This window comes from Martes martes, assembly GCF_963455335.1.
Source record: "Martes martes genome assembly, chromosome: 17".
Taxonomy (NCBI): Eukaryota; Metazoa; Chordata; class Mammalia; order Carnivora; family Mustelidae; genus Martes; species Martes martes.
Window position 1 is genome coordinate 27,199,847 of NC_137905.1, and position 26,512 is coordinate 27,226,358.

The 26,512-nt window shown below is 55.7% G+C and overlaps 2 protein-coding genes across 9 annotated transcripts in view; one reads left to right on the plus strand and one right to left on the minus strand.

Annotated features, from left to right (window-relative positions):
• PSME3IP1 (proteasome activator subunit 3 interacting protein 1) overlaps window positions 1-1,235 on the plus strand; it is a 36,404-nt gene extending 35,169 nt beyond the window's left edge. For 7 of the 8 annotated variants that reach the window (XM_080827673.1, XM_080827676.1, XM_080827674.1 and 4 more), the window contains one exon: window positions 439-1,235. In XM_080827673.1, coding sequence (XP_080683799.1) covers window positions 439-656 — 218 coding nt within the window. In that variant the 3' untranslated portion in view covers window positions 657-1,235. The remainder of the gene's footprint in view (window positions 1-438) is intronic. The other variant, XM_080827680.1, reaches the window with a different exon arrangement.
• A 5,603-nt stretch (window positions 1,236-6,838) lies between these two features.
• CPNE2 (copine 2) overlaps window positions 6,839-26,512 on the minus strand; it is a 44,923-nt gene continuing 25,249 nt past the window's right edge. Inside the window, exons 9-16 of the mRNA XM_080827681.1 lie at window positions 26,355-26,441; window positions 24,879-24,938; window positions 23,605-23,738; window positions 21,434-21,488; window positions 16,562-16,613; window positions 14,822-14,955; window positions 8,640-8,876; window positions 6,839-7,404 (exon numbers count right to left, since the gene is read on the minus strand). Of these exons, the coding sequence (XP_080683807.1) occupies window positions 7,297-7,404; window positions 8,640-8,876; window positions 14,822-14,955; window positions 16,562-16,613; window positions 21,434-21,488; window positions 23,605-23,738; window positions 24,879-24,938; window positions 26,355-26,441 (867 nt within the window). The 3' untranslated portion in view covers window positions 6,839-7,296. The remainder of the gene's footprint in view (window positions 7,405-8,639; window positions 8,877-14,821; window positions 14,956-16,561; window positions 16,614-21,433; window positions 21,489-23,604; window positions 23,739-24,878; window positions 24,939-26,354; window positions 26,442-26,512) is intronic.

The window sequence follows — 26,512 nt, forward strand, 5'->3', positions numbered from 1 at the left end:
CCTTTAACCTTGGCCTAGTCCTTTGACCCCCCCCTCATCAGTAAAATGGGGGATACCTATATATCAGGTTGTTGTAGAGATTCACTGAGGCTGGAAACATTTAAAGGCAATGAGAGGGGTGGAGTAGAGTCCTTAAGTTTCCCTCTCATCCTCGATTGAGGTTTTCCAACTCTCAGGAGCTGCCATGGTTCTGGGTTTCCCGGGGCAAGAAGAACCCTAGCTACTTGGTCACATTCTGCATGCTCTTAAAACATTCTCTGAGCATGGCGTCAGTTTTATCAATGGTGAAAAAGGAACACAGCTGTCAGACGCAGGTGCCGGTGGTGCGGACTGCATAGGGTGGTTGGGGCTTCACGGTAAAGCCTGGGGCACAGTGGCAAGTTCTCGGTCAGCTCTGGGAAAGGAGGTGAAGTCACGGCCCTTCCTCCTGTCTTGCAGAAGCCCCGTCCTGCATGTCTCTTGGCAGCACGTCCCTGAGCGCCCCTTCCATCCACTGCCCCTCCGCTGCGGTCTGCATCGGCATCCTCCCAGGCTTGGGCGCCTACTCTGGGAGCAGCGACTCCGAGTCCAGCTCAGACAGCGAAGGCACGATCAACGCCACCGGCAAGATCGTCTCCTCCATCTTCCGAACCAACACCTTCCTAGAGGCCCCGTAGCTCCTGTGTCCTTCCCAGAGCTCCTGCCCGAGTAGACCGGACGGTTTGTTCCACCTCCGGGCATCCCCTCCCTCAGAACTCCTTTGCCCGCTTCCTGTGCACACCGTGACATTTTTAACCTCATCTAAAAATGTGCCAGAATCCACTGTGGCCCAACTTGTCTTTGGTTTCTCTTTCTACTCCAGTGCAGGTGTGCGGCCCTATCATGTTGCCTCTTCCCTTGCTGCGGTGGTGGGGCGGGGGCCACGGCTCTGCTGAGGTTCCCCCGGAAATGCCCGGGAAGATAGGCACCCGCTGGTGTGCAAAGTGTATGGATCCTGTTGCTTTCTTGTTTTTTTTGTTTCCCTTCCTGACGGCACAGAGAAGCAAGGGCAGTTATGGGACAGGCATCATTTAACCCTTCTCTTCTAGCTGAGCGCACTGTGTGGTTGTACCGCGCTGTGGAGCATGTTGGGGGGTGGGGGGAGGGAGGCCCCAGGTGAACTGCTGCACCCCCTTGGAACTGACCGATTCTTGATGTTGTGTGACTAAGTAAAGATTATAAACTACATCTGCCAGGGGTGTCACTCAGCGCTCAGCACTCATTGTGGAGTTTTTCCTTATTCCTTCTCCTCCCACTCCCTCCATCCAATGCCATTTAAGACCCTAAACCTTAGAGAAACAAACATGGGCCTTACCTTATTTCATCATGGCCAGAAAGTAGAAGCCCTGGTAGGTATGTAGACGAGATGACTTATTTCTAGCAGCTTCTGGAATTCTGAGTGCCAGCCAGTGGGACACACCTGCCTGTTCTGACTCGACTCTGTGCTCTTGTCAAGGCCCCTCTCTGTTTGGAACGTTTGTAGTTGAGGTTCTAACTGTGGAAGCTCTTTGTGGCCTAAAGGTGCTGCCCTGTCCTTTCCTCCCCTCTGTGCCCCCCCTCCTGCACAGGGCATCTTCAAGACTGTGCGCAGCCAAGACCTCAAGGCACTGTTCCACCTGTCTCCTTAAGGGAGGCAGAGGCTCTCCCTCTGGGATAGAGAGAGATGAAGTTAGAGGGAGGCATGGTCTTGAAAAGCAAAAACAAAAACATCTATAAGCTCCCCTGCTCCAGGAGAATGAGTCTGTACAGTTCTCTCTTCCCCTGGGTTCCTACGTCAATTGTTTCTACTTTTTTGGGTGTGAGACGGAGAGAGACACACACAGAATGTGTTGACACTGTGGTGCTGGCAGGCAGAGCAGCTACTCATTTTTAATGTGGGCAGAGAGGCCCCTGGATCTCCTCCAACCCACTGCCTCTCCCCTTCCAATGCAGTGACACTCCGGTGCCCGTTAGCAGATGGTGACTTCCCTTCACCCACAAGTGATGCCTTGTGAATCCTTCTTCCTTTTCAGGACCGTGCTAATTGTTCCTGACTGTCAGCACAGGCGCCTCGGCTCCATCCTAACAAACAAGACATTTAGGTAAAACTGTGTAGGCACCTTCTGCTTCTCTGCTCCATTGTTCCTGCGATTGAGCTGTCATCATTACAGCATGTACCCAGAGCAACCTCACGCCGTTTCGGGAGGCAGACCAAGGAGTCAGAGTCACCATCTCTATGTGGTTTCACTTTTTTTTTTAAAGATTTTATTTGAGAGAGAGAGCATGAGCAGGGGGTGGAGAGGGAGAGGGAGAAGCAGGCTCCCTACTGAGCCAGGAGCCCGATGAGGGGCTCGATCCCATCACGACCTGAGCCTAAGGCAGATGTTTAACCGACTGAGCCACCCAGGCACCCCTGTGATTTGATTTTTAAGAAGCCATAACTGTACCTTGTGGCCTCTGTTGTTAGGAGAAGGGGACAAAAGGTGATAGGGATTAAAACTTGAAAGCTAATCCACCTGTCTGAGAACAAAATCTTGCTTTTCCTGTACAGGATCTTGGGTCCCAACTCCCTCCCTGTCTGCTAACGTAGCTAGATTGTGTTGAGAAGGTTGAGGCTCCGCAGAGGGAGATTTCTGCTCTCTGGTATCACGGGAGGCTGAGAGCCAGTGGTGATTGTCTCATCGTGTTCACTGTCCCTGTTGGTGTACACTCCTGGGAGACACACATCCCATAGAAACACGACTGGCAGAGCAGGGCCAGGTCTCCCTGGTAGAGGAAGCAGCCTTGAAAAGCAGCCAGTATAGATGGTGTGGTTCAAACCCAAAGGATAGAAAAAATGGATTGCTTTAATCCATAAAGTGCAGCCCTCAGGCCTGAATAAATAAATAATTGGGGTTTTATAATTAGGAACGAAAGGCTAAAGACAACCCGTATGGTGGGGTTTCTTTAAACCTGCTTACATTGTCCCGACTGGTAGTATTTTTTTTTTTTTTTTTAATTTGACAGAGCACAAGAAGTAGGGAGAGGGAGAAGCAGGTTTGCCACAGAGCAGAGAGCCTGGGACCCTGGGATCATGACCTGAGCCGAGGGCAGCTGCTTAACCGACCACCCAGGTGCCCCTGAGTGGTAATAGTCTTACAACTCTTGAACCAGGCAAGGGAGAAAGCCTGTTTGCCAGTTCTCTCTATATTATTTAGCCTGTGTCACACCATGCCCTGTCAACTACTTCTGACTTTCGGCCCTATTACCCATGTGGGTGGGGAGAAAGCGTGAAATTCAGAGCATCCATTTTTCCATCTATAAAAAGCAGGGGAGCTGAGGTGGCTGGTGATCTGTTTCCATTTCCTTCCCTCGTCTCAGGTCCCAGGAGGAGAGAAGAGCTGGCTTCAGGTGCGTCTTAGACTGGAAGTTGGTCCCTTAACTAGGGGTGACCTGGGCCAGCTCTTTGCATCCTCATTCCGTGGGTTCTTCCCTTCTGGCTACCTCCTTTCTACCCAGGACAAGCCGCTTTTGCCTCAGCCTTCCCCCCACTGCTTCTGCTTCTCCCTGAGAACGAAGCCTACTTCCCCCTTCCCTGTATTATACTGCAGTGGTTAGGAGCTTAGAGCCAGACATTTACTAGCTGGGTCAGTGGGGCAAGCTCCTTAACCTCTCTGGGCTTCAGTTCCATCCTTGGTAGATAGAAATGATGATACAGCTTTCTGGTAAGGGAGAAAGATAGTCTGGCTTAGGGACTTGGTGCAGATCTGGCACAGTGCTCAGTAAATGGTAGCCATCCTCAGTAGCCCTGATAGTGCTGGCCTCCCCTGTTTCTGGATAGGGTGGCCAGAGCTTCCCTAGTGGGGATTTATGGCAGGTCTTCCCCTCCTACTGGCATTCCTCAGTTGCAGCTAGAACACCGACATGATGAAGGGTCAGATCTGGTCGTCGGAGCTCCAACCACCAGCTTCTGCTGTACGCTTCCCTCTCAGCTAAATGTTAATTGCTTAGGCACACCCGGTTCCTTGGCTCGGGTGTCCTACTCGTGGGTATATGGCTCAGCTGTTGTCTTAAGCCCCTTCCAGAAAAACAACAAGGAGAGCTCAGTGGCAGTGCACCATCATTTGGACTTGAGTGTTGTCTTGATTTTCTGGCGTGCCCAGCCTACTTACGCATAACAGTATGGGATGTAAGTTCTGCTTGGTGGGAGGCTAGAATCTTGGCAACGTCCTTGTAGTCACAGGGTGAACACAAGCCAGTTGCACATTCATGCCTTAGTGACGTTGGCAAGGGCTGACGTTTTGCTCCCTTACCTGCTGGAGCTATGGATGGGGAGAATGGGAGTGTCACAGCGGTGACAGGCAGAATGTGGCCCAGCCTCAGAGCTTTGTAGAGGAGAAGGGCAGCAAGACCCAGAGACAGCTCCGAGCTGTTGGCAGGGCTTCACACTGGCTGTTTCAGTAATAGGCACATCATTATGCCTTATGTGGATTTGTTTCATTCATTCATTTGATACTGAGGCCTGCTGTGTATGCCAAGCACTGTTTGGGTTTTTTTTTTTTTCTTTTTTTTTTAAGGATTTAAGTTATTTTGCGGGGAGGGGTAGAGGGGCAGAGGGAGAAGCAGGCTCCCTGCTAACCAGGGAGCCTGACTCAGTGCTCAATCCCAGGACCCTGAGATCATGACCTGAGCCAAAGACAGCCGCTTAACTTGAGCCATCGCGTGCCCAGGTTTGGGACATCTGTGGACCATTTTTGTGGACTGTAGTGTCTTTCATCCTAAAAAAAAAAAGTCCTGTGAAGCAGCCCTTCTCTACACTCTATAGGGAAAATCAGAATTCATAGTGGTTCAGTGACTTGCATGAAGTTGCACAGTTGAGAGGACCAGAATTTTGAGCCTTTAACTCCTTCAGTGTGGCCTTCTCTGGTTTCTGTGGAAATTTTAAACAAATGCTAGTGTCTAGGCCTTAGCAGCAGTGATGCAAGGGTGAAGGGATCTTTTCCATTTCCAAGTTCACTTTTCAGCTTGCTATCCATGTACCAAAAACCAAGCATCAGCATCACCAAGGCTGTTTGTTTTCATTGAGGTATTATTGACATTAGTTTCAGGTGTACAATTCAGTATTTGTATGTATTGCAGAAATGGTCCATCCACTTTTCTTGTGATGAGGGCTTTTAAGATCTATGCTCTTAGTAGCTTTCTGATATACAATACAGTGTTGTTATTAACTGTAGTTACCATACTGTACGTTACATCCCTGGGACTTACTTTGGTTTGTTGTTTTGTTATTTTAAGTGGTGAATTGGCCTGGTCAGGAGTTTGGGTGCATTGCTTTCCCCTGTGAACTTGAGCCAACTGGGAGAGGGCTTGCTTGTTTGATCCACTCAACCTGGGCAGAGAATGGGGAAGAAAGAGATGTTGGGGTCTGCTCCTGTGAAGCCTGGAGGTGAGGGCCATGGCCACCATACCCGAGGTAGGTGGTCCATAAGAGTTTGAGCATTGGGGATGGACACCAGCATAAGGCAGGGACTCGACCCATGGCCCAGTAGATGTCTGTCTTTCCAGTTTTACCAGTCTGGTAAATTCCTCCCATGGGGAGGTATAGAGGAGAGGTCTGCATGAGAAGTGGTTCCCCCAATATGCCTGTCCCCTCTGAGGGCTAAGGAGGGGATATAGGGCTGGGAGGAGAAAGCTGCTCCCCTTTAGAGACCTCTGGTAAATCATAGCTTGACAGATTAGGGGGTACGGCTCAGGGGTAAAGCATTTGACTACAGAACTTGACAGATTATTCCAGGCTTGGATGGGTACAAACTTCCCTGGATGTGACATCCAGCTAGACTCACCCCAGCTGCTGAGCAGTGGGCAGATAAGCAGACTTGTGCTGTTGTTTTGACTAACAGTCTTACAGCTGGCCCAAGCAGGGGTTAGGCCCGAACCGAAGGAGGCAGATGCCCTCACCCTGCAATTCTATCCCATATTGTCAGCTGGCTCCCTGGGCTGTTGTACTGATTTCCCAAAGGTCCTTGGGGAAATGGGGCTCTGTGCACTCCTGCAGCCCTCAGAAGTGAAGGTGTCCCTAAAGGATAGTTCAGCTGACTTGTGGCTGCAGAACCAGCAGGGCATTGGAAGCTGAGGATGAATGTCTCCCTCACTCGCTCTCACCAGGTAGACACGGGTTCCTGAGGCTACCAGGCACCTAGAGGTGGCATGCTGGTGGGCACCCAGGTCTAGCGGGCCCCAGTGACAATGACTGACGTGGGAGAGTGGATCAGGATAACAGACCTCCCAGATTCAGTGCAGAGAAAGGACAAATTCATTAGCAAGTCGAGCAGACTCCCTTGCAGAGTCAGAGGAAGATGCTGTGGAGTAAGTATAGGCTCTGGGATCGGGCAGATCTGGATGTAAGTTCTGGCTCTGCCTCTGTGGGATTGGATGAGCTGCTCTCAGTTCATCTCTGCATAGGCTATCGGCTACTGGAAGAGTTCATCAGGATTACGCCTGCAGAGGTCTTAATGTGGAGCTGGAAACAGCACTTAGTAGAACTGTTGTTACTGGATGCACAGAAGCCTGGGGCACAGGGGCTAGTGGCTGGGCCTGAGGACCCCGGGACTGGTGTAGGCTCTGTAGGGGCTCCAGTTGCTAGCGGGGGCCCAGGGCATTTTGTCTGTGCACAGTTACCTATGGAGCCTGTGCTCTGTGCCAAGTCCTATGCCGGTTTATCAGAGTGAATACTGGGCGTGTGGACCATGGGCCCCTGCGAAGAAACGATGGCCCTACCTTGCTGGGGGAAAGAGCTTTTTAGGTTTCCTTCCCCAGATCAGTGAGCCCATCAGGTCCCAGCTGAGGAAGGCGCTGACACAGGGACATTGGAAACTCCTTTATTACCCTGAGTATAACAAATAGAAGAACACAGTCACAGTATAAAAAAACAGAGCAGGAAGTAGGTGCAGGCAATGACACAAAGTATGCACTGGGGATACACTCCTTCAGGGTCTGCAGCTAGTTACTTGGAAAAAGCCAGTTAGGATTGTAAAAATTTTCTCTTTAATAACAATAATTCCACTAAAATTATACAAAGTACATTCAATACTTAAGGGTAGGGAGGAAGCCAGTTTGGCCCGGAAGCATCATCTGTCGGCTCCAACAAAGGAAGCCCAGCTGGGCTGGGGGAAGGAGGGGGAGTGGAGGTCCGGTTGTAAAAAATGAAAACGTGGATCGGTTAAAAACAAGGCCACCCACAAGGAAGCAGGGTGAGCGTGCACGTTCCTGGGGAGGGCGGGAGGCCCAGCCGGCATGCTGCTGCTGGGCCCGGGCTGGCGCTCAGGCAGGCTCCGAGTGCGTGGGGGGCAGGTTTTTATGCTTGAAATACTGCACGACTTGTTGGGGCAGTTCCGCCAGCACAGCTTTGGCCAAGGTTTCTTTCGCTGCCTGCGGGGCCGAGGGTGAGGTGGAGAGGGGAGAGAGGAAAGGTCAGTGGAAGACTGTGGGGAGAGACACCGTGCCCAGTCTGCTGCTAGAGAAGGTGGCCCTGGAGGACAGAATCAGGGCCGAGGGCCGTCTAGAACTTGCAACCCTTGTCCTAGTCCGGGGCCTGAAACCCCACTGCTAGCAGCGCTTTTCCTTTATGTAAAGTCTCTTTCCTTGAGCACCTGAGAGGCCCCGGGGATCGCACCTTAGGATGAATGTGTCTGTGGGAGGCTTTTCAGGGAAAGAATCGCTGGAGGCGAGCCGCCCAGCCTACTCACCTGACAGACACTTCCTGAGCACCTTCTTGGCCCACATAAATGGGCTGGGAGTGTCTGGCTCACTGCTGAATGCTCAGCCCCAGGCCAGCCCTGGGGAGGTGCTCAGTCAGTGTCCTGTGCATGAATGGAGGGCCGTGGCCCAGCATCTGTCCTCAGGAAGCTAAGGCTCCAGAGGAAGGAGTTGGACCACCTCAGGTAAAACCCAGAGGACACTGGGCAGACCTGTGAGCACTACTGGGTATAAAACAAAGTGCTAAGTTCTTGCTAGGACTGGCTTGTGGGATCTGTGCCACACAAGCCCAAGAGGCCCTATGGCTGAGGGAACCATGGTCTGAGAGGCCAGGGACTTGTCCAAGGCCATGCAGTAAGCTTCTAGTTAATTAAGAATTAGGCCCCCAGGTGACAGGGGTGGCATCTGAAACTGCTCCCTCTGGGATCCTGGTGGATCCAGCTGCTAGGCAGTGACCCTGTGGGCAGACCCTGGGTTACCTGCAGATAGGCCCAGAGCCAACTCCAGGAACAAGGTGGGACCACCAGTCCCCCCACGGAGCAGGCCATCCATCTGTGAAGGAGGCTGGGTGAGCTGCGCCTACCACCAAAGTCTCTCACTCCTGGGCCTTTGCTCTCAGCAGCACCTTTGCCCTACCTGGATAACTCCAAGTTCTGGTTCAGGGCCTTGGTCAGAGGGCAGGGCCTCCATGAAACCCTGCCCTAGAGCCCCAGTGTGGGTTGGGCACTGCTCCCTGGGTTCCATGAGCTTGCTGAAGCCAGTGCTCACGTGGCCTCTCATGGGGGCAGGCCCTGTGTAGCACGCAGTCGATGGAGTGGAGACCAGAGGAGCCCAAGACTTTCATCCTTACTAACTCTGGTTGCTGGGGTCCCCTAAGCGCCCCCTCCCCAGCCCAGGCCCACACTCACGTTGCGGAACTCGCGGAAGGGCACGAACTGCACGATGTCACGGGCCGCCTCCTCCCCCGTGTGCGAGCGCAGTGTGCGGCTGTCCCCGTCCAGGAACTCCATGGCGGCAAAGTCGGCGTTGCCCACGCCCACGATGATGATGGACATGGGCAGCTTGGAAGCCTGCACCACGGCGTGGCGTGTCTCCTCCATGTCACTGATGACACCATCCGTGATGATAAGGAGGATGAAGTACTGCTGCAGGGAGGAGGCAGCCAGGTGCTCTGAGGCCTCTGGCCCCCTTCCGTGGCCTCCCCCAAACCCTCTGACCCCCTAGGAGAAAGGCAGTGCTTCTTCCCCAGCTGTAGCCAAATCCCAGCCCCCGCTGTCAGCCTACCACCCCTGCAGGCCTCGCTGTGGCTGAACCCTGACCTGGCCCCCGCCTGAAGCACAGACCGCTCTCTTCCTCATGCCCTGGCTGTGACCTTAGACTCTGCAGCTCGGAGTCAGAGCCCCAAACTCCAGGCCTGGCCCTCTGGTTACTCTGCCGTGGGACCCTGGGCAACTGACTAATGTTGCCGTGCCTCGGCTTCGTCATCTGCACGGGGACAGGTGCCGTACCTCTCGGAGAAGACATGCCTGGCCTGCGGCAGCCCTCCATGACCAAGAACCACGTTCCAGGCAGTCAGGCCCATGGCCAGGGAGGGCGGCATGTTGTGGCTGCCTCGCCTCGAACCAGCCTCACCTTCTCCGTTCCACCCACACACAAGATATCCCATCTGTGTGGCTGGCCCCGGAGACCAGCTGGCACTTCCGGCTCATGGCCTCAGCTGCTAGTAAGTGGACTAGGGGATCACAGAGCAGACACAGCCTCAAGGCACAAATCGCTTCGACCACGGTCCCTCGCTTGCACAGCCTGTACCCAGCAGGCAGTCTCAGTTCGGGTCCTGTGTGCTTCCCTTATCAGCAGAGGCGGGAAGCAGAGCCTCAGGGGACGAGCTTCTGGCTAGACTTCAACACCAGGTACAGGGTGTGGTGTTGGTTTTTACCATAACATGTACCGTTACACTATATATGGCGAGTGGTAACTTTTCACTCATGGTAGGCTATACCGTTTCCTTAGAAAATTACTTAAAATACTGAATAATTAGCATGGGCGTGCATGGCCACAGCATGAACTGTGACCGGGACAGGTTGGGCACATAAGGTTGGAGAAGGATCCCTGGATGGTCTGGGCAGAGGCCCCAGGATACTAAGCAGGCTGAAACCCTAGTGTGAACTCAGCACTGTGCTTAGCACCCTCTGGCCCCTTTTTGAGGAACCTGGTTTTGCCCATCCGTAAAATAAACAGAACAGCCCTACATGGCCCTACTACTCTCTTGAGGCTTTTGCCTTCTAGTCTGATCCTTCTGGCTCTCAGGAGAGGAGAGAAGGGCCCAGACTAGTCCAGGTCATGGAGGGCAGAACAAGCCAGACCCCAAGTCAGCACCTGGCCACCTCCTTACCCAGAAAAGCCATCTGCTCCCTGGAAAACATGCAGAGGCTACAAGTGCCCCCTGGGATGCCCTGCTGTCCTGCCTGTCCCCCATGCACAGCCCTGGAAGGAGCAAGTGAGCCGCTCGGAGGTGTAGACCCGCCGTCTAAACCCTCTATCCCCAGCAGGCACAGTAGTGCAGCACCTGCACTGTACCTTTAAGAGACCGAGCCCTTGGCGCTGGGGATACCTGTTGCTATGGAGATGGCAGCCTGCATCCCTGCAGTGGAGGGCAGCAGCTGTCAGCACCCCCATCCCTATGGTTGGGGGGGCCTTCTAAGCCCATCTATATTCTTGTCTCTCCCCAGCCCACCATCGTTCTAGCACCCCTTCCCTAAGTGGCCCTCTAACCCCACTTCCATCCTGCCAGAAATAGTCCAGGGCAAGATTTCTGGGGCACCTAAGCTGTCTGGAGGGAAGACAGGAGGGAGAATGCCTGGCCTTCAGCAGCAGGTTCACCACTCGGGGCGGGGCTGGCCTCCCACCCTCCTCCCCACCCGGCCCTCAGCTTTCTCCTTTCACTCGGCCACATGTCTATACTATGAGATGGGAGCCTCAGGCCTTGGATCCTTCTTCCCAAGGAGGTGGACACAGACAGGGTCTGGGTTCCCATAGGACCATGACCACCACCTGACTGGGTAAGAACGTCCCTGCTAATGCACGGCAGTGCACAGACCCTCCCCGGCCATCCTTACGTTGTGAATCTGTTCTAGAGCTGAGGAAAGGCGCTAAGAGGCGGTTCAGTGACATGCTGGGAACTGGTACAGTCTTGATCCAAACTCAAGCCTGGCCGACTCCAAAGCTGGGGTTCTTTCCACCGCGTCCCCACCACCCCAACTCCCATTTTGGTACCTGGCCTCGCCAGGAATGGGCTCCAGCTGGGAGGAGCTTTCTGCATCCTCTCACCCCACATCCCACTGTTAGATGGCCTCACTGTCTAGGACAGTGGCCCAGAGAAGAGCCAGAGCCATGGCACAAGACATTAACCCTGCGCCAGCTAGCCGCAATACCCACAGCCATGTGCCTGATCTCAGCTTCTGCCCAGCTGGGCCAGCCTTGGCAAGGGACCTGCAGCTAACACGTCCCATGCTTCTCACCCACCCCAGGCGGAGCCAAGGCTGTCTGGGAGCCTCTACGTTCCACTACAACGCCAGGGTCTACAGCCCGCACCCCCAAAACAGAAATGGGAGGGGGCCGTAGACAAGGAGAAGGAGGGGCAGAACTGGGCAGGAGGAGGCGGGAAAGGGCTCTGCTGTCCCTGCAGACAACCCTGGTATCCCATACCCACCCCAAGCTTTCCCACCTCCATGCCCTTCCTGTGCCCTTCCTCCTGCCTGGTATACCCTTCCAGCCACAGCTCCTAGACACAACTGAGCATCTACACCTTCTGTCCCAAGCAAGTCGAAGGCCCTCCCCAGCCCGGAGCTCCAATTCCCCTGCCAGCATTACACCTGGGGGAGGTCTCCTCTGGAGACTCCTCTGCACCCTCTTCCACATCTCTCAGGTCTGGCACCCTGTCCCTGCCCCAGAAGCAGCCAATCACTGTCAGGTCCAACCACAAAGCAAAGCACCCAAAAGTTCAAGGATGGTGTAGCTTTTGCCTTTACCCAGAGGTTCTTCAGGCTCCTGGGACTATAAATAGCCATTTCTCCTAAAGAATTTAATATATGATCAGATCTATAAGAAACCAACCACAACAGTTCCAGGCAGAGTCTGGGGAAGCTGCTCCCTGGCTTATTTCTGGAAGTTAGCTGCCAAAGACCCTTAGAGTAGGGGGAAATCCCCAGGGTCCTGTGTCCCAGCTCGCCCTCCACTAGGACACCAGATACCTAGGTAGCCAACCAGCAACAAGCTATGGATGGCGAGACCCAGGGTTTCTGGGGAGAGGGAAGGATGGGGGTCCTCTAGCCCCTTCTGAACCTCTTCATACCCTCAATGGCCTCCCATGGCCCTCAAGAGAAAATCCAGGTTCCTCACTGCTTTCCAAGGCCCTGTGGTAGCTGGCTCTCCCCTACCCCCTCTCCCCGCTCCTCCAGTTAGGTCCAAAACACCATGCCTCCTGGGCTTTGCATATGCTATTCCCTCTGCCTGGGGCACTCCATACCACATGCACGCATGCTTTTTATGTAGCTAACTCTTAAGTATCCTCCACGTCTCAACCTGGACATCTCCCTTCCAAGATGCCTTCCCTGAGCCTGCTGGGTAGGTGCCACTGTGAGGCCAGGCCTCTGTCAGCCCAGGTGTGATGGCCATGCCTCACAGCGGCTGCTTACCAGACAGACCCCGCCCCAGACTACAAGCTCTGGGAGGGCAGAGGCCGTGCATCACGGTCTCCCTTATGCCGCACAGAAACCTGCTCCGGAAAAACGGGCTGTGTGTGAACGGGAGAGCGAAGCCTCCCACCACATGCTCTCGAGTGTCTGTCCGTGGGCGTGCACGCATGTGTATGTGTCTCGGGCCAGGGAAGGTGACGCCCCGCCCAGTGTTGCCGCCTCACAGCCGCTGTATAAAAGTAGCACTTACTGCACTGATTATTTCCATCTGCCTCGGGTCTAACCGTGCTCGGTGTCAGCCAGAGGCGTCCCCAGAAGGTCCGGCCGCCCACAGTCCTCGAGTGCTTGCTGTGTGCCAGGCACCATGCTGAGCGATTCACGTGCCAATCTGGTTGAATCCTCAGTGTTTCTAACAGCAGCTCCTGTTCTAGCACCTCCGCAGTGCAGGTGAGGAAACGGGCTCAGAGAGCTTCAGCAAGCTGCCGTGGGTCACACAGCCAGGCAGAGGAGGAGATGGGGTCTGAACGGGTTCAACGGGGCCCAGGGGCTCAACAGTGAACTGCCAGGCGGTGCGACCTCTGGTGCGTGGGGACATGCAGGCTAGAGACGGGCCAGAGGTGGAGAAGCGTTCCTGTGACATCAGGGTGAGAGAGGCTCAGAGACTCTCCGGGCCCACTCCCACTGGGAAATGGCCCACGTCACACAGGGTAGGGGGCACTGCTTCTGGAGGCTGAGGGTGCCCAGAGAAGGCTGCCTTCCCAGGTTGGAAGGACCGGTCATGACCCAAGAGGCTGGGGCACTGAGAGCGCCGGACCCTTGCCTCAAGACCACCAGGGAGCTGCCTCAAAGGGGCTGGGGTGCTGAGAGGATAAAGACTGGGCAGAGAAAGGGCAAGTTCCCCGCTCCGGGGAGGCCTTAGCAGTTGTTCTTCAGGAACACCAGGAGCCCCTTCCTGGCCTTCCCCAGCGCTCCAGCCCCTTGCCCACCTAGGATCCAGCCAGCCCAGGCCCCTTCCTACCCGGAGCACACCTCCCGTGCCTTCCTACCCTGGCTCCGCCTGGTGAGGACACCGGCTTCCTTCCTGCTCCCACACCACGGTTCTTCCTTCTCAACAAGAAGGCCCCTTCTCCCTCCCCTCTCTCGGCTGGTGGACAACGGCCTGGCTGACAGACCACAGGCATCCAAGCGGTGCGAGTCCAAGGGCTGCCTCTCCAACCACTTCCAGCCCTGTGCCCCCAGGAATCAAAAACCAGCCCCTCCCAGGCCTTCCCTGGTTGCTGTCCCATCCAGGTGGCCCCAGATCCTCAGCACCCGTGGGGGCTTTACTTCCCCCTTGCATAAAGGAAATCGGCTTGGAGCAGGAAGGGGCTCGTCTCCAGGGGGCTGGCACTACAGCAGCTCCTGCCCCGGAGGCTGAAGAGACCGGATCGCCTTCCTTTGCTCCCACCCTTGCCAGTGACCTCCTTCCCACCAGCCCTGGCCTCTGCGGTCCGCTGCGGTTCTTCCTCCCCCTCCAGGGCACTCTGGGGGCCCTGAACACCTCAGAGTAGGTCTTACCAGTCCCACCGTACGAATAACAAAACAGAGGCTTGGGGAGGTTATGTGCTTTGCCCAAGTCACACAGAGGAAGCAGTGGGGACAGGATCCAAACCCTGGCAGCCTGACCAGAGAGGTCCCTTCTGCCTCCCAAACGACGAGATCGTGTCCTGCTGTCCTGTCCTCACTAGTTCAGCCTGGGTGTCCCCTTCTCTCTCGTAACCTCCCCTTCACCTCCTCCATCTTGGCCACCACTCCCAGAAGCCAACCTCCGGCTCTCTAGGAACCAGGGAGATGTCTCGCTCCACTGGTGGGCCCAACAGGACCAAGTCCTTTTCCCTTTGGGAGAGGCCCTGGCTGAGTCCCCTCCTCCTGCCTACTGAGCCTTACACGGTGCACAGTCCAGGGCAGGGTTGACCGATTCATCCATCCCCAGGCATGCTGAGTGCCAGCCACAGGCCAAGTGATGGCAAACGCACAGGGCCAGACAGTGGCCCACAGGGTCAGCTTTAGGGCTGCTGGGACCACCCTCTCTTGGTTCTCAGGTGTCCCGGGACTAACGAATACCCCCTGCCCTGGGGAGACACCTCCCACTGATCACAGCCCCGTGTCCTACTAAGCACAAATGGAATCAGTGTGTCTTTTTCAAGTCTGGGTTCCAGAAAGCCAGGACCAATCAAGTTGAGCTTGGCTCAATCCCCTTACCATACCCGCAGGTAAACTGAGACAGAGAAGTCCGACTCTCCAGCTCACCAGCCCCCTGGCGGCAGGTGGGCGGGGGGTGGGGAGAGTAGGGCAGACGGACCTCAGCCTGTGGCCAGCCCTCTCCTGCACATCCACGGCGGCGGCTGCCTACTCACCGTGGCTGTCTGCTGCTGAGTGGCCTGGGCCGCAAACCGCGCCACGTGGTTGACGATGGGAGAGAAGTTGGTGGGACCATAGAAGCGGATGTGGGGCAGGCAAGCTGAGTATGCCTGGGCGATGCCATCCACACCTGCCTCAGAGAGAAGACTGCATGAGCCTGGTCCCCCCTTCAACCCTTCACCCACCCTCATCCTATTTGCAGACCCTCCCTCTACTTCATGCTTGCCCCAAATGCCCCTACAGTGGCCAGCGTGGGTCCCATGAGACCAGATGCTCCCAGAGGGCAGGGCCAAGATGCCATAAAGCAAATAGCCCTGAATATGGAGTCACGCAGACCTGAGTTCGAATCCTGCCTTTGCCACTTCTTAGCTGTGGGACCTGAGGCAAGCTGTTTAATCTTTCTGAGCCTGTTTCCTTGTCTGGCAATGGGACTGATAATCTTCCCTCTTGGGCAACTGGCCAGAGGGGGGCTCAGCAGGCTCTTCCCAGAGAAGGGACTTGGCAGCTAGCCATCTTGAGCTCCATTCTGGACATGCTATGGATTTTGTTGGTCGCTCATGGTGGGTCGGCGGGGGGATGGTGTGGACAGAGATGCTTACACAGCCCCTGCACATAGTAGGTGCTCTGTAGACGGCCACCATTATAAGAAGAATATCCCAGAGCCTTGTGGTCCTATCCTGGGGGCCTCTGGCTGGGGAAGAAGCTGATTGACCTGGTTTTGGACAAAGTCTCTGGAGACCTGCTCCAAACTAGACAGAGCCCAGGAGTAATACAGGCTACATTTCTGGCCAACAGACGCCACGGCTTCTGAATCACAGCATCGTTCTCAAGTTGGTGACTTGATGCATTTCCCTTCCAAGTACAAACTGGGCCCAGCTTTGGGAATCCCCAGGGAAGGCAGATGGTACATCCAAGCCAAATCATAGGCTGGTAGGGGTGCCCGGGTGGCTTAGTTGTTAATCGTCTGCCTTCACCTCAGGTAATGATCCCAGGGTCCTGGGATCAAGCCCCGTATTGGGCTCCCCGCTCAGCAGAAGCCTGCTTCTCCCTCTCCCACTCTCCCTACTGTGTTTCCTCTCTCACTGTTTCTGTCAAATAAATAAATAAAAATCTTAAAAAAAAAAAAAATCCTAGGCTGGACGGTCTCGTGATGGCAGCACCCTCTTCCATATCCACCTGGAGCCCCCTTCCTCCTCCAAGTTTCTTAACTGATTCTGGAGGCTCCAAAATCCTGAGACTGAGGGGGCAGGGTGAGCACAGGCACCACGTTCACTGCCTGCCCCTTTCTGCCCCCACTCCCACACCAGCAACCCTCTGTCCTTGAGTGCCAAGGCTCTTGGTGGAAGGCAAAGGGAGCAGGGAGGGGCAGAGCTGGGCTCTTCCAGCAAGGCCAGGTGGGGGGGGGGGGGGAGATACAGAATTTGTTGCTCTTACCTCCTCCTGTTCTACACAGGGCTTCCTGTCAACGCTTAAGTCTCACCTGACCAACCCAGTGAGGTGAACTAAGCAGGTATCACACACCCTGGGGCAGGTAAGGAAGCAAAGGCCCAGAGAGGTGCTGTGATCTCTCCAAGGTCACACAGCCAGGAAAGGGTCCAGGACCACCTGACTCCAACCTCCAGCTCTTCCCTGTCATTATGAGCAAGCATGAGGGGAAGGGGATGGGAGAAAAAGACAAAACCTATACTCTGCCCCTCCCTCCGCCCAGGGCAGGTGCAGGTGGGCTTGGCACTCACCTGAGCAAAAGGGGTTGGTGGGGTTGAAGTTGATGGCAAACTCATGGGAGACCTGAAAAGTAGAGAAAATGCTGGGCCAGCAGCCTTCTGGCCCTGGGTCTGGGCCCAGGGCCCACCCACAGCCCGGCCATGGCTCCCTCTGAGGGCACCTGGCTTTTCACATCCCATCCCCACCCAGGTCAAGGCTATTGATCCCCCCTCAACATCTGCTTTCACCTCCACAGCTGTGGCTGAGCCACACAGAGAGGCCTGACTACTCACACCCCATAATGGGTGCACATCACCCCAATCTCTTGCAGGGGATGGTCAGCACTGCCTATGCCTCCCCCCCACTAAGAGTCCCAGAATGGGCCAGAGAGGCCTCTGGGGGCATCCAGGCAGGTGCACTTGGACTGCCCCTTGGTCACACCTATCACTGAAGTTCCACTTCTTGAGCCCACGGGCTTTCCTCAACTTCACGGTCAGCATGAGAGCTAGCAAAGGAGCCCGCATTATGCCAGAGAGCCCAACCGGGGATTAGCAGACAACGTGCTCAGCGGGACTGGGGATCAGGAGGCATCCTGGGGCAGGGGGCACAGAGGGCTCGCTCAGTTCCCCTGGGTGACCATCCTGTTTCTCTGCCTCCAGCCCCAGCCCTGTGGATCATCTTGCAAGAGCCCCGATCCCGGAACACAGAGGAACACTAATCACTGTTCGGGGCCACAGTAAGACTGTGGTGGCTGCAGAACCTGTGCCCTTGGGGGGCCACAGCTCAGCTGGAGGCCTCCCCACTCTCCCTCCCGCTGCGGTGTCAGGCCCACCCAGCCCCCCTCCCTACTGCACACCACACCCCACGTTCGGAGCGCTGCAGGCATCGCATCGCTCCTGGCCATGACTCAGTGGGGAAAGGTCTCTTACTACCCCATTTCCAGCTGATGACGCGGGACACAGAATGGTCTAGAATGTTCCCAGGGTCTCCCATTTACTGAAGGACAACGTTGGGACCAGAACCGAGGTCGGGCTGCCTCCTGAGCCCACGTTCCCGGAACCCACTAACCTCACAAGGTATTCCTCTCCGTAGGAGGGTGGACAGGGGCGCCATCTTGTTTGCGTCTGCGCAATGCCCTCCCTTGGGGGCTGCGCGTTCTGGGCCCCGTGAGGTTAATGTGTGCCCACGGGGGAGGGCGGAGGGCTTGTTCTGATCTCTGAAGTGGTGCACAGAAGGCCCTACTTGAGCTAAGCAGCAGAGATGGCGGCCACACAGGCGGCCCCACTTTAGATCACCGGCCCTGGGCCTCGCCACCATGCCCCTTGCTCTCTAAAAGCTGTGGCTGGAGGTCCCGCCTGGAGAGCCGGCCCCCAAGTAAGCTACTCTGAATTAAATTGTGTCAACGGTATCGAGCGGCTGCCTTCGTTTCTTGGTCTGAAAGTGCCTTCTCAGACTGGAGGATATTTACTGACTCTCCTCTGTCTTCTCACACTCTCCCATGGGATTTAAATTAGGACGATGAAGAGGTGTAGGGGAATATCTACCAGGTGGGGGCTTTAGCCTGGGCGCAAACACTCCCAGACGTTACCATGTGCATGCTGGAAGGCCCCACCAAGCCCAATGTACCCATTTCACAAGTAAACAAACTGAGGCCCAGAGAGGGAAAGCCAGGTGCCAAGGCCACACAGCAGAACAGGCCTAAGACCTGAGCCCCCCATGCCTGGAGAGGGAGTTGGGAGTCCTGGGCCCTCCTGGGCCAAGAGGGGTGGGACTCAGCATGGGGAGTTCACCCCAGCAGGCCCTCGGCGTGGTGGGTGGCCTGAGGAGAAGACCCTTCCCTGTTGGGGGGGAAGAGCCTTCTGTTCTTTGCTCCTTCAGCCCTAAGGGCTGGCATGGAGCCAGTCCCCCGATGTCCCTCTTGGGTCTTCCCCTTGCTCTGGGGCCCCCTTCACCCTGTCCCATCTCTGGGCTCCAGCTGTGGGGGCTGGAGGTCCTCATTGCCATGGCAACCTGATGAGCCTCTATAGAGACTAAGAGGGGGGCTCGTACGGATGGGTTGAGAGAGGAAAATGGTTGCCAAGGAAACCAGCCTCCCTGGGCCAGTGACTTCCCGCAAAATCAGATTTTCGGAGATTTTAGAGACCAAGGGGGGAAGGCCCCTCCTGATAATAAGGATGGAGTAATATTCTGCTTTCTGGGCCACCCAACCTCTTCATTCCTCACTCCTCCCCACTCCCCTTTCTTTGCAGAGAGGCCTGGTGGTCCAAGTGGATGGGGCTGTGAAGGTCACACATCCAGCCCAGAGGCCCCTCAGGTCACCTCCTCCAGCAGCTCCACTTCACAAGTAGAAAAACTGAGGCTCAGAAGGGGTCAGGGAATGCCCAGGTGACACTAGTGAGCCACAGCAGAGGCAGGCTCCAATCTGGGAGACAAGTGCATGCCCTTACAGCAGTCCAGTCCCCCCACCCCCCATGCTTACTTCCCTGGTTTGTCTGAGAAAGGTCTGTAAACAGGACACATTTCCTGGAGGCCCTAAGCCAGATTAGGGGCCCCTGGAGACCTGCTGACCACAGGTCTTTGTTCTGGGACTCCCCGCTGCCTTCTGACAATCAGTGCTTCTGTTCACCCAGCCTGGGCCCTGGTCAGTGTGGCCCCGGTGGGGGATGGGGGGGGCAGGGCATGAGAGAGGGAGCTGAAGGGATCCCAGAGGGACAGTCCTCTCCGAGTCTGTTATCCCAGCCTTACAGCGGGGAGGGACACAGCCTGGGCTCTTCCCCACCCCAGCCCTTTCCTCCCACCTGACCCCTTTTCATTTGACCAACTGTGGCTCATTCTGAACGTCCAGGCTTCATGTCATCTCCTCAGGAAAGGCTTTCTGAGTCCCTCAGCTGCAGACCAGGACAGGAATCCTTTTTGGGTGCCCCCGGCCCAGCCCCAGGGAGTAACGAAGGTCCCAAGGGCAAGCGGCTGATTCGCAAGTTCCTTCCAGCTTCCCATCCCCAGAGAACCAACACCTCTGTCTCCTCAGGCTGCTAGGCCCCAAATTCACTGTCAACAAACAAGGACACACCCAGCGTGTGCCAAGAGCTGGGACACAGACAGCAGGAAACCAGGGGCTCTCCCGGACTGTTAAGCTCTGGAGGGAGACGACAAACAAGCAAACCCACACGTACAGAAGTGACCATCAAGTTCTTTGAGGACAGGGACAGGAGAAGGGGCTGCCCATGAGCTCCCTCAGGGAAGGCCTCCCAGAGGGAATGCCCTCTTGGCCTCTAGTGAAAAGGAGCAACAGGCCAGCGGAAGGCCATGTGCAAAGGCCCTGAGGTGGGAATGAACGGAAAAAAAGGCTCAAGTGGCAGGAGCCAGGCAAGTTAGAACAGGAGGGAGGTAAAGTGCTGGCAGGGGAGGCGGGATGCAGCATCTGTCCTCACGCAGCCTGGCTGTGGCAACCCTCCTGGCACCACTGGGCACTCCAGCCTGGCCAAGCCCTGAGCCTCCCCAGAGTTGCCCTGTGACATTTCCAAGGAGGCTTTTGAGTGAGAAAACATCTCATTCAACCAGAGTTCTTTCAAAGCTGGCTGTTGTCCTAGCAACGGGCTCCTGCAGGGCTTGCGGGGGGGGGGGGGGGGGGGCTGGCCCCACCAGCCTGCCCCGCCCCCAGTGCCATCGCTGTCTGCCCAGAGGCCCGGCTTTGGTCCTGCAGGATCCTGTCCCCCACCATATGATGGCCAGCAGGCCACAGAGCCACTCCCTGAAATTTGAGGTGAAGACTGTCCTCCCCCAGGGAGGATGGGAGGGAAACGCTCACTCTGGAAAACAGCATGGGGCACAGCAGGGCAGACAAGAGGGGGCACCAGCTGAGACACCCAGGCATAGGAGCCCGGTGTGCCCATCCCCAGGCTTCTCACTGGAGAGGCAGCAGATTCTGAGAATAAACTTAAGGGTCCATTTGCCCAGCTGGAATTAAACATGGCCTGAGGCAAGTCACTTGAGCCTCTGTTTTTCCGCCTGTAGAATGGACAGGACTCCTTCTCTTCATCTCTCCAACCCGCGCATCCTCACTCCAGCCAGTCCCCACTCAGCAGCGGGTCTGCAAAATGCCAGCCGGCTGAGAACACCCCACACAGACCCCGCAGGGGCCGCCCACTGCTATTTAGCATGCGTTTGAGGCCCTGCACAGCTAGCCTCCCACCCCGCTAGTCATGGCTCTCTCCATCTTCCACTGAGAGTCCATCACGCCCACCTTTGCTGTTCCTCCACCTCGCCCTGCCCCTCTTCCTCCCAGGCTCTGCGCGAGTTCTCTCTGCTCTGAACACCCTCCCTGCTCCATCACCACCTCTAGTCATTCTGCAAACTCCTCCTTCCCTTCCCTTCCCTTAGAACCTGCCTCCTCCAGGAAGCCTTCCCTGCTACCCCCAGGCCAGGTTGGGGCCCTCCTCTGGGCTCCTCCCAGGCCCATGCTACCCCATCTCAGCACTGACGACCCTGCCCGTCTTTGGAGATGCCAGACAGAATATAGGATGCCCCGTTACGTGTGAATTCCAGATAAGCAATGGGTGACTTTTTAATATCCCAGGCAATATCCCAGGACATACTTATACTTAAGAAGTTTATCTGAAATTCAAACTTCACTGGGTGTCCTAGACTTTTGTTTTCCAAATCTGACATCCTACTTGTCTTTCCCACCTGACATGAATACCAGGGGACAGAGGCCATAACTGTTCCGCTCATTCTTCCAGCCCCAGTGCCTGAGTGAGGTTCAGGCTGAGCCGTGAGTGTGGGTTGGCAGTAAATCCAGAGAAGGCAGGGAGGCTGGGCCCCCAGCCCCTTCCAAAGCAGATCCAAGAGAGGCCATACACACAAATCCCACTTTGACCAAAAGGAAACAGTCCAGCTCCACTCACCTTCCAGTCTGGGGGTAACTGGGCTCCAAAGCCCAGAGCCGGAAACATCTTATCACTAATCAGAGAGAGGAGAAGAAAACCACTATGAGACAGCAGGACAGAGGCCTTACCCACCCACACTCACCCCTCCCAGCCCCCACCCAGGGCTGGGCCCCCTCCTCCTGGCACACCTCCAAGGACAGAAGGAAAAAGCTCACCACTTCTAGAAAGAGCTCTGCTGACATGATCTACTGAGATCACACCCACCTGTAAGTATTGGATGGGGCTTGATCCAACCTACACCTGCAGCAAACATGACTAATCAATCACAGCACTTCTAACAAGTGGACCTGGGTGCGGCTTCTAGATCCTTCTCACACTGGGACCTTGGGCATCCACCACACCACAGTCGTTATGGAAATGTACTGCCTGTCTCTGAACCTCCCTTTTGTGGCTGGGGATAATTCTGAGAACCCTGGCTTAGCTTCAAGGCCCTTCATCATCCAGCCCTAGGACCTACTCTCACGTGCTTCCCCTTCCCCTCCCTTACACCCCACTGCCCCAGTCCCGGCCACAGACCACTAGCTGTGCCCCATACACACAGCGCATTCTCACGCTCCAATTTCAATCATGTTGTGCCCCCTCTTGAACTACTTGTCCCCAGTCTGTTCCCTGTGACAAACTCCTACTCATCCTTCAAGGCCCAATTCCAATGGCCCCTTCTCTCTGTGGGTTTCCCTGAGACCTGAGAATCCCTCTCTCTCTGGTCCTCCTACAGCTCCTACCTTACAGGTAAGCTAGTCTCTCAGAACTCCAGTGACTTTTCCCATCTTCCTCCTTGAGTGGGAACTCCTGAGGGCTGGGATCATGTCTCACCTGTTCATTCACTCAAGGCGGATACTGAGCAATCCCCTGGCTGTTGTGTGAGGACAAACTGCCAGGGGCTAGGACAGATGCAGGGTGACCAGTGAGGAGCTACGGAAGTGATCTGGACAGGAGGGGATGGTGGTCTGAACAGGCTGGTAGCAGTGGTGTGGGAGAAGGGGTTAGACTGGAGTGTTTTGAAAGGATTTATGGTAAGAAGAATGGGGGAGATGAGGGAAGGAAAAAGTGAAGGGTTTTAGGTGAGTGATGGTGGCTCTCACTGAGATGGGGAAGAGTGTCAGAGGCGTAGGGCTGGGGCAGGTGCCCAGTGCTCACTTAGGCCTTCCTTCCTAAGTCTGAATGCCCATGAGAAGGCTCGGTGAAGGGACTGAGAGGGCAGGTAGATACAAGGGACTCCAAAGTGGCAACAGCAAACTCCTCCACCCAACTATGTAGATGGGGACTTTCACCTCCCTTGCCCTATGTGCTATACCTCTCTTAATGTGGCCGGGGATCACAGTAACCACCCCCCCCCAACTGCCTTAGGCCCTGGGAGTCAGACCCTGGTCCTCAGGCTTCCTCTCTCAAGGAGGCCAAGTGCACGCAGGATTCCTGAGCTTGCTATTGTTTCTGCCAAATCTCTGATACTTGTACCTTCCTCTCGGTGTCCTGTGTTTCGGTCTCCTGATCCTTCCACCCTCCAGCGTGGAGGTCCCAGTAAGCACCAGCTATGGCAATGATGCCATAACCTTCAAGTGACTTTTGATTCTGCAAGGACACACCCCCTACACAGCTTTCCTTCACTGACTTTCCACTGTCCCCTCTACCCCCACCCTGCACATTAACCCAAAGATCTCCAGGAAGCATGGTCATGGGAAGAGGGCCCACACCTGCTGGCTGCTCCTTCCAAGTTCCCAGCAGGAGTGAGAATATTAGGACATTTGGTGCCGGGCCCAGGAATCAGAATGCCTGGGTACTGGTCCCCCTAATCTGTTTGACTAGATAAATTCTCTAGGCCTGCATCCCAGGCCTACATTTCCCCAGTTCTCAAAGGAAAAGTTGCAACGATAGCAAACACGTTTCATTATCTTGATTCCTTTTTTTACTGGCTCCAGAAGGATTCCAGTGTGGATCTGGCTCCACAGGGAAGGGATCAACAATCGACTATCAATGTCTGCCACAGGTGTAGGAAGGGGCAATAAGGCACATATACCATGTGTTGCCAGTCCCAGGTTTGAGGATCTTTGGGTCCCTTCCAGCTCTGACAAGCCGAGCTTCCCAGCTGGATGGAGCTGGAGCTGACCTTCAGAGTCCCTCCTCAAGCTTACCTGTCATAATCCTGAATGATCTGCCCAACAGCCCAGATGGCCGACAGATACTCATTGGTGCCCATGGGGTTGATATAGTGCAAAGAGGAAGGGTCGAGGGGGTTCCCATTGGAGGCTGTGAAGTCTATCCCAACCTGCAGAGTAGGGGGAAAAGGTCAGAGTGTGGCCAGAGACCCCAGCTTCCTATATCATCCCCAGGGAATAGAGGCTGATGGGACATGGGAAGCTACTCATCTCCCTTTGCCAACCCACCCTTCCATAAGGTGGTCTGAAACCTGGCAACTGCGTCACTCCCTTAGCTCTAATGCTATCTGTGGCTCCCTACTGCCCAAGCATGAAGTCTATTACCCTGATGTGATACAAAATCAACTCACAGTCCCAAATTCCTTTGTTCCCCTGTCACTGCTCTGTTTCCATTTCCAGGCCTTTATTCGTGAGGTTCCCTCTACCTAAAGAGCCAGGCCATCTTTTCTCCCTCTCTCATTCTCCTCTGTCATTCAGGCCCAATTCAGTTGTTGCTGTCCCATTGAAGCCTTCCTAGACACCTTACCCCCACCCCAAGCCACCTCCACCTTGTCCCTCAGACCCCCATGGGGCCCCGGGCCCTGGGGCTGCCTGGCAGGCCAGTGCCCATCTCCCCAGATTGGGTGCTCACTGTAGGCAACACACATGCCCCCAGAGCCAGGTCCAGGGCAAGGCAGACCTTACCAGAGAAGGGGCTCCCCGGGGCTGAGGCTGAGATCTGCTCTCTCAGCCCCCAGGGAACTCCAGCGCAGCCCCTGGAGGGCCAACACAGATGGGACGGAGGGGGGGATCTAGGAAGAGGGATGGCCACCTTGGAAAGTGGTCACGTGGGGTGGGTCAGGCACAGAGAGGTGCTCGGTAACCACTTGGTGAACGAAAACACACGCAGAAGGAACACGAGGGCCCAGCCTCTCGGAGTGAGGGGGCGGTGATGGCCAGTGGGGTTAGAGGTCAACAAGGCCAATCCCCTGACTCCACAGAGTTGTGCAGATGACCTCCATTCCCACGGGATCGAGAGAGGGTGGCGGACAGCAGTGAGGCAAGGCGGGGAGGTAGGCTGCCATGCCCTGACCTGCAGTGAAGCCCGACTCAGGCTCAGCCACTTCTGGGCCACACATTCCCATTGCCCTGGGGAAGTCCTTCCTGAAGTTTCCCCCCAGTCCCTCCTGCTGCAATAGTGGCCCAAGCCCTCAGGGAGCGTCCTCACTGGGCTAGGGGTGGGGGTCAGGGGGTGGCAGGCAGAGCCTTACAGTGAACATGAGCTGGCAGCCTCCCAGGATGTAGTCCAGAAAGGAGTAGTCCCGGTTTATCTGGAAGGAATCAGGGGAGTCAGTGGGTCCCTGGCCTGTATCCGAGGGCTAGCCCTCCACCTGGCCATAGTTCCCAAGAATGACCTTGGGGGAGCTGATTGCTTTGGGACCCTAAACCTTGGTAGAGTCAAGAAGACCAAGGGAAGACCTGGGCTGATTACAACTAAATGCAGATCTCTCTATAACAAAGCCCTCAGATCAACTGTGCGGGTGGGTCTCACACACACTCACACACACGCGTGCGCTCATTCCAGGCAGGGTCCCAGGGCCTAGTGTCCATTGTACCTACCAATTACATGGCAGAGAAAAGTCCTAATTTGTTGCTGTTCAGTCCTGAGAGAGCTCTTTAGCCCTGAAGGGCCTCCACCCTGAGTAGGGAAAGACCAGGCCTCCAGGCCGAGGCCTTCTGCTATCAAGTGATAAGATGCTAACACACCCTGGCTTGTGTTGATGGTCTTTGCTCCTTTTGGGAAGGATACTGGCCTCCCATCTGGGTGGAGTTATAAGGGGGTTCCATTCAAAATAAATGTATTTAAGGAAAGAAAAAAAAAAGAAACCAAGAATGGGATGGGGGGAGAAGGGCTGATCACAAAAGTAGTAAGGCAGGCAGGTGACAAAAATCATGAAAGGGAACAGGAGTGACAGAAGCTTCAGGAACAAGGACCCCATGCCACGATGCTACCAGCTGCTAGCTTAGTTTTCCCAGGGCACTCTGGCGTCATGACCTCATGGAGCAAGCGGTTACGGAAGCCCCTGGCAGACCACATAGTCTCCAGACCAGGACACGGAGGCCCCAGGGGTTCGGGGCCCAGCAGCCAGGACGGGGAGGGTGTGGGGACTCACTGCCCCGGCCTGGGCTACCTGCCCAAACACCCTGCCCGATCCCAGCAGATGCTGGCTACCAGGCATCCAGGGATGGCCATGACCACTGCTGCTGTGAACTCTGCTCCCTTTCCAGGCCTTAGAGGCCCCAGCTGTAGCACAGGAATCACAGCGACCTGAGCCCTCGGTGGCTGGGCCCCTGCCGGACGTCCCTCTGCCCCTGAGGAGCCGGACATGCAACGGGCAAGCTGCCAGCATGGGAAGCAGTTACCTTCCAACCAGGAGAGGCCCTGGAAGGTCATCTCGTGCCCTCCTGAACCTCCTTACATCCCAGGAATGTGATAGGAGACTAACCCTTCACCTTTGTTTTTTACCTCGTTAACATCCCCATTCTACAGATAAGGAGGAGACTGAGGGCCAGAGAGGTGAAGTTCAGAAGATTCCAGGGTTAGGACGTGGCAGAACCAGGATCTGAATCCAGGCCTTGCCGGCTCCATACCCAATGCTCTGTCTATACCTTCTGTGGCGACAGCTCCCTGTATGATCCCCACCCCCAGCCGGGCCTCGGCTCTGGGCCCACCCCGGCTGGCTCACCTTGCAGGAACGCAGGATAATGATGCCCGAGTTTTTATAGTTCTTCTTCTTCCTTTGCTTCTTTGGGTTGATGCACTCAAACTCCAGCTGGAAAACATAAGAGAAAGAGAAGCTCAGCTTGGGGCTTCCCTGGGCGACTGACCCCCTCCTGGGCCCCA